This window comes from Porites lutea, chromosome 9, assembly GCF_958299795.1.
Source record: "Porites lutea chromosome 9, jaPorLute2.1, whole genome shotgun sequence".
NCBI classification, from domain to species: domain Eukaryota; kingdom Metazoa; phylum Cnidaria; class Anthozoa; order Scleractinia; family Poritidae; genus Porites; species Porites lutea.
Window position 1 is genome coordinate 1,696,608 of NC_133209.1, and position 6,852 is coordinate 1,703,459.

Sequence of the window (6,852 nt, forward strand, 5' to 3'; positions counted from 1 at the left end):
GTCTCGCTCCCAGGATTCTCTCCTACTCGTACCACTGTCGCTACGCAGAGTACAAGAGAATCCTGGGAATGAGGTTGAGGTAAACGAGGAGGTGTTTGGAAAGTTCACTGAACTTGAAGGTGTACAGTCTTCACATGATATTCATCAAATAAACTCCAAATTGGTTCATAGCTTTTAAATTATTAAGGAAGTCGCCCGAACCCACCCTCCGACAACTGCCCCCACCACAACCTCCCAGGTGCGTAGTCGTTCAAATGAGCATATATCATAATTAGCGCATTGATTGAATGCAGTTATCGCGAGATGCAAGCTTGATTATAAATCACTGGTTTTAATACAGTGCTGATAGTGAAATCCATGACTGTTAAGTAAGATAACAATTGAAGTCAAATGTAAGGTCTGGGGCAGCGCTTTTCCACCCATCAAAACCGGACGCAACAGGATCGTAAAAACTGATATTCCCGTTTTGAGAAGAATAACTTGATTCATGTAATTTCTAAAGGCTTCGCTTCGCTCGCTTTTCCTCACACCTCTTTATCACGCAGAAACTGTCATTACTGTTAAACGCAATAGGATACAGGGAATCGCGTGCAGTTTAACTTTATATTAATCACTTAATTACGTTGGCCAGTTTTTGCGCTTGTTATCCGAAGACGCCAGGAAACGTACAAAGACAAAAAGAAAACTTCATTGTATCTTACTTTGTAGCACACTGCACTGAAGGGTTCTGTAATTGCTGTATCCCATGAAACTTATTCATGCCTAAATCATTCCGCCTTACTTGGGAAATCATGGCACTCAAGCCACGCGCACAAGCGAAAGGTTTTAGTGGCTGAATCGAAAGCCAACAGAAAAAGTCCCTTGCACGCTATTCCAAAAGCAACACTTTTCAAGCCATCACTCTTTTCTATTTAGTTATAAATTGCTTCACTTATATCTGGGCTTTCTTCAGATTGGATGTTACTCTATTGTAAAGTTACCCTCCAATCCACAATTAAGTGTTTTTTACAGTTTGCGACTAAAGTTTACGGTGTCTGACTAAGGGGTCTCCTTAAATGAGCGCTGAGTTGACCGCGCTGGCCTTTGGTTTCCGAGAACTCGTCTCGCAAATATTTTCCATGTAAATTGTCGTTGTATTCTGTGTGTTCATTGAGAAGGTAGGCTTTCTCCATCATTAACCCGGTCAACCTGGCTCATACAAGGCGGCTCTAAGCCGGATATAGTGTTAAGCAAAAGCTATGGATTCTGGGTTCAACACAAACGACGATTTAACCCCATAAAAAAAAACGTCGATTGTATTTACTCTTAGATCAAGATTATGCCTTAAAAGCAAATTTTCTTAAAATCAAAGAAAATTCAGTTCATGAATTGTTGGCATTTCTGACAGTACAGGAAGCCGAGGAATCTCAGTCGAGGAGTTGTTTTTCATCGCTCTTTTTTTTTTTTTTTTTTTCTAAAAAAGAGGTGGTGTTTGCTGTAACTACTAACTATTCAGAAAATACGACTGCAGACTTGTAGGTAACTCAGTTATTGAGCTTTCTAGCCTAACACAGTAACTAAAAGATCTTCAAAAACCTCACGTGCAAAAGTAATTGCCGCAATTTCTTCATCTGTTATTGATTCGTTCATTAGCTGTCAAAACGGATAAATAATGACCTACGTTGGGTATCAGGGGTCTGTTGCGGCATAATAGCAGGTCTAGCAGAGTGCAAGAGAGAAATCAAATTATTCAAGGCTATTAAACTAAAAACAAGTTGCAGAATAACGATCTGTTAGGTGTTATGTATCATAAAGGTAAACTCAAGTGGTTGAATTCAAACATCATTTTGTTTTACCACTTGCTCTGTTAAATGAACACGCCCCCTTCAGCAATCATTACTTCCATGCTGTTAAATGAAACCAGTTCTGGACGATCATAACAATTTTTCCCGAATTTTTAGCCTTGTTTCTTTCCTAAAAAAACCTGAAAAATAAAATGCGAAGTGGAAGACACTAGTGAAGTGAATACAATTTGTTAAAACGGCGTAGCATTCTGCGAATAGGGTCCAAATAGACTTTAAAATATGGTGGTGTATCGGAAAGTGAAGTTTACTTTAAGATGATTTGCGCCGTCGGCGGCATTCTCGAGTCACTTGACGGTTTATTAACACGTCATTATTTCTAGCGTCTGAGGTGATTCATGTAATTGGATAACGAAGTGTGACACGTGACCAACCCACCGAAGGAATTAAAAAGTTGCCGTACTTATAGTCTCAATCCAAGAGGGACATTGTTATGCTATGAACCACATACACATAACAAAAAAAGGATGGATCGATTGTCTAACAATACTTTTACTTATCCGATGAGCGCACGACCCACACTGAATAGAATTAAGGCTCACTCCCAGCTTCACATTAACAGAACCTCTTCCACAGCAGAGAGCCAGCATCATATTCTTCCTTGGTACCGCCAAACGCAGAGACCTGCAGAACAGTTTCCCCTTGATTGGAATGTGCCGCTTCTTCCCGAGCTCTCTTCCAGCTACTCCGCACCGCAGTCCTTCCTTCAAGATTTGAATTCGGCACTGCCTCAGCACACCACGAGAGGTTACCAAAATGGGGCCAGAACAGTCTCACCGGCGGACTCACCCTACTACAAAACTCTCTCAGGTGGGTTCCTATCACCAAAACATCTCCTTACTGAGGAAAGTGACATCTCAAGACGTTGATTGTGAGGTCTATAAATTTCTCGCGCCGGTGCTAAATCCATTTGTTCCGGCAGCGAGAAATACTCTTAAGGCCGTTGAAGAGCACCTTCCCTCTTTCCTCCTTCATATTCGACCGCCAACGCACAAAGTTTATTTATCCTGAAAACTTGCAAATTAAGAGCATTGCCCTTTGCTCCTGTCGTGAAAAATCCGACTCATCCTGTCAGCTCGAAGATAAATAGTAAAGCTGATCTTTAACTCGCTAGGTAGCTAAGTATATAAATCACCAATCGACGCCTTCGTCAGTTTGCTCGCTTCGCGTGGAAGCTTAGGGTGCATAAGGGCTAATTCAGAGACCTAACACGTTTAAAAAATGGGGTAAGGGGAGGGTAAGTTCAACGCGTGCTGTCCGTTTTGGACTTCAAGACCACTCAGGCCCGACTGGGCTACGGTATTTCCGATCACTGTGTGAGAGCCGGTTTAGTTCAGCATGCGTCTACTGTGTTTACTATCCAAGAACACTGATCGCCACAAGACGAACTTAAACTGAAGTTAAAAGTTTTCATGCTGCATGAGCTGGTTCAAGTTTGCGCACATTCAGTTCCTAATTTCATTATCTCAAGGATGTGAATTCTGGAGCAGTGATATGCATGCGGCACAAGCTTTGCTATCGTGTGGTCTTTGTTGGTGGGTTCTACCTACTCGTGGGTCTCTCAGAACTCAAGAAAATCGATTCATTCTTAAGATCTTTACCGATTTAACACGCTTGTTGACACAAGAATGTAGAAAAAAAAGTGGATCATGATGGGATGTTTGGATTTAGCCCTTTTGGGAGCCCATCTCGATTTCAACGGTTATTCGACGCTCATTTTTGGGTGTGACCCTTTCAAGGGAAGCATTTTGGAAGAACTTTGACACTCTCGCCAATTTGAGCTCGATATTTCATCCGCCCTTGCCGTTTCAATGAAGAATTACAATTAAGTGAGAAACACGAGTCTTGCGATGCTATTTTCAGAGGTAAACGTCCTGCAATGATTGTCCGTTGAGGGAGATAACTTTCGTAACAACTCATATCTTCTCATGAAGGGACAATTAGTTTTCAAGTTAGATTGATTTATGTTCTTTGGATCGATTTATAATGCTGAAAAGCTACCCGTGTGTAGGGTAAAGGTAAGAGTTTAAATACTTAACAAATAACGGAAAATACCCTGGAGAGGAAACCTTGTTAGGGTACTTCACGCCACAACCAGAAGACCACAAATCTTTCCGTAGTTTCACAGCGACGTCCACAACTATTTAACACCATGCTGTTCGTTCTACGAGACACACGAGATGAGTGTTAGTTTCTATCATACTCAAGTTAAGTCAGCACTCGTGTTAAAAACATACAAAATAACAGTTCGTCATTCTTTCTTGAGGAAACCTTTTTTAATTTATCAAGCTCAAAAAAGTCAAACTTGTGTTTTATTCAAAGTCAAACAAGATTGAAAACCAAAATGGCTGACAAAACAGCGCTGGAATTTTTCTCGCCCTTTTCAGGAAGCGGTCTTTAATGGAGGGATCAGTGAACAATAAAAAGATATTAAACGTTCATTTAAAAAAAAAAACCTTTTAATCAAATTAATTAAAAGCACGGTATCAGGCGAATTTTTGCTGATTTTCTAATTAAGTGTTGTTGGTTGGTTTGAGAGTCTAAAGTATGCAGCGGATGCGAGCCGATATCATAACCAAAACACTCTCCTGCACAAGTTTTCTTTAATACAGTCGCGGAATTTTAATCCTTAGTTGATTTACGATCCGTCAGTAACAAGTCCAAACGGATTTACATTGTCAGGGAAATTTCCGTGGCTAATCTCAGTCACCTTCCATGTTTTGCTTTCATGACCAAACTACTTGTTGACTGAAAAAGTTAACACGTTATACAGTGAACTTTACAGGGCTGAAATACTGCTACTATCTTAGTTCCGTTTTTCAATGTTATTAGTAACCTTAGTGGTGAAGACAAATCGCCAAAATTTACTCTACAGCATCTTCTTTCTTTTATTTTCTTGGCAGCAGACAACAGGCCGAAAGGGCGAGGGAGAGAGTCGTGGAGTTCAGCAAAGGTTCGTTCGCGATCGAGAACAGCTTACACAACAAGACAACAAGTCGAGTTAGAGAAAGAATTCTTGTTTAGTCGATACATTAACCGAGCGCGCAGAATTGAGTTAGCCAAGTCTTTAAGTCTTTCTGAAAAGCATATCAAGATCTGGTTCCAAAACAGAAGAATGAAAATGAAGAAAAACGAAGCAACTTTCGAGGGAGGCAAGACCAGTCCTAATGAAATACGAAGACTGTACAGCATGGCGGACGAATCGGACTGAGTAACGCTGCCAAGGTTTTACGCAATTTTTAATTCTCATCTTTCTACCTTGCTGTATTGTTGATACCGATGTATAGTTATATATTTTGAAAGACCACGCATTTAATCGCATTTATATTGATATTTACAGTCTCCTTTCCGCAAACTTAGCGAATTGATGTATGCTTTATAAACTCGGACCATTTTGGCTCTAGCTTCCTCGTATTTATACCAAGATGTTTGATTTTAGTAAGGGTTATAGGGTTAACTAATTTCAACGCAAAACTATGCTACAAGTTCCGTATAGTTTATTTATCCTTTTTTAAAAATCCTTTTAAACACTGACGACCTTCACCCTTCACAGAGAAGGTCATTTGCAATGATTTTAATAACCTGAGTTATGTATGTATAGAACTCTGACTATTGGGTACCAAATTTAAGCGATTCACAGTTTCTTTTATGGTTATAGAAAATTGTTTAAATTGCTAAGATTTTCACAGTTCTTTCTCGCTACGACAAGTCGTGGTATTTAACCTGATAGGTACTTTTAATTATTACAACCTCTACAACCTCGTTTCACTAATACGAGTTCACGAATGGCTAACAGTCTTTTCTCCAACGTTCTCACGAATTTATTTAACCTTAAAGATTGCCTTAACGAAAAAGTAGAGCATCTTAAAACGTCAAATAACACTGCAGCAACAAAGTAAGTCAGGACTGACTGACGCAAACTGATTAATTGAAAGAGGCGACACTTGATCAAATGTGGTCAGTGGAATAAACAAACTGGATCGTGACATTGTCTAAAAGTTTAACGGAGTTAGCAACTTATATTATTGCTTGAGTTTGGAAATTAATATTTACATTTCCTTTATTATACATGTCTCTTTCGTTTTACATACTTTGTCAACAAGCTTAGGAACTCAAATCTAATTTAGAAGGCGAGAAAACAATAATTTAGTGTCTTTCTATTATAAATATCAAGAATGAACACGCTGTTTTTAATATCAACATAACATGAACTTTATGCAGTGTTAAACACTGTACGCATTAAGCTACAACAGTAACTCATAAGTTTTTGGCTACAATCAACATATTTTACCGGTATACCGGTATATATGTAACATTATCGTGCGATATAGGTTTTATTTACCCCAATTTCCAGTATTCCTTTTTAAAAATGAAACTCTCTGTTTCATCAAGAGACAACTTAAAATAGACGGTATGGGTGTGGTTTAATTAACAGATGAAAAATTAAATGAAATTTTAACTGTCGGCAGAGTGATGTGGCGTTTTTTAACTGTTGCGGCTGCTATCTGAAGCCTGCCAAAATAAACTGCATGATACCTTAATTAATAGACTGAAAATGAATGAGATTGAAATTAATTGTTGAACAATGACCAGATGACCAAAAATTTGACTCTAGACTTACTTTTCAGCACCCAGGGGGCGGCAGCCCTTCAGAAAGGAGAGCTCTTACTTTCTTTCCACGCGTTATTTAACATTTTTTATTCATTAGTAACAAACTGAGGTAACAGCTCGAGAGTTAAAGAAAACAATGCTGAATAAACTTATACTGTCTGCATTAATTAAGTGTGAAAGTCCTTAAGTATTAGCAGCAGTAAATGGTTATTTTTTATACAACTGTTTGAAAAGGAATGACCTGCTGCAATCAGCAGGTCCTTCTGTCCTTTTTCTTTGGGATGGGACGTTCGCGTTTCCCCCAAAAAAGAACACTTGATCGAAAGTAAGCAGAAAAAGAAACCAAGGTTATCATAACCAATGTTGAGACTTGCCGATTTCACTTTACTGCTAAAACCTA

General features: G+C 39.0%; 1 protein-coding gene across 5 annotated transcripts; it reads left to right on the plus strand.

Moving 5' to 3' along the window:
* Nucleotides 1-2,060: 2,060 nt before the first annotated feature.
* LOC140948389 (homeobox protein Hox-C4-like) lies at nucleotides 2,061-5,075 on the plus strand. Of its 5 annotated transcripts, none has more exons than XM_073397623.1 (2): nucleotides 2,061-2,651; nucleotides 4,748-5,075. In XM_073397623.1, exons 1-2 carry the CDS (start codon nucleotides 2,309-2,311, stop codon nucleotides 5,050-5,052), a joined length of 648 nt encoding a protein of 215 aa, XP_073253724.1. In that variant the 5' UTR covers nucleotides 2,061-2,308; the 3' UTR covers nucleotides 5,053-5,075. The 5 variants fall into 5 exon arrangements, 1 of the variants encoding a protein (XP_073253724.1); XR_012167034.1 differs by lacking the exon at nucleotides 2,061-2,651 and adding an exon at nucleotides 3,194-3,706 and having other exon boundaries at nucleotides 4,745-4,883; XR_012167036.1 differs by lacking the exon at nucleotides 2,061-2,651 and adding an exon at nucleotides 3,194-3,706 and having other exon boundaries at nucleotides 4,748-4,882.
* Nucleotides 5,076-6,852: the final 1,777 nt, after the last annotated feature.

What these genes read in the sequence shown, in the direction of transcription:
- LOC140948389 (XM_073397623.1), top strand. Translation starts at nt 2,309, where the DNA reads ATGGATCGATTGTCTAACAATACTTTTACTTATCCGATGAGCGCACGA. An exon ending in CTACTACAAAACTCTCTCAG is followed by an intron (nt 2,652 to 4,747) that starts GTGGGTTCCTAT and finishes TCTTGGCAGCAG; the next exon opens with ACAACAGGCCGAAAGGGCGA.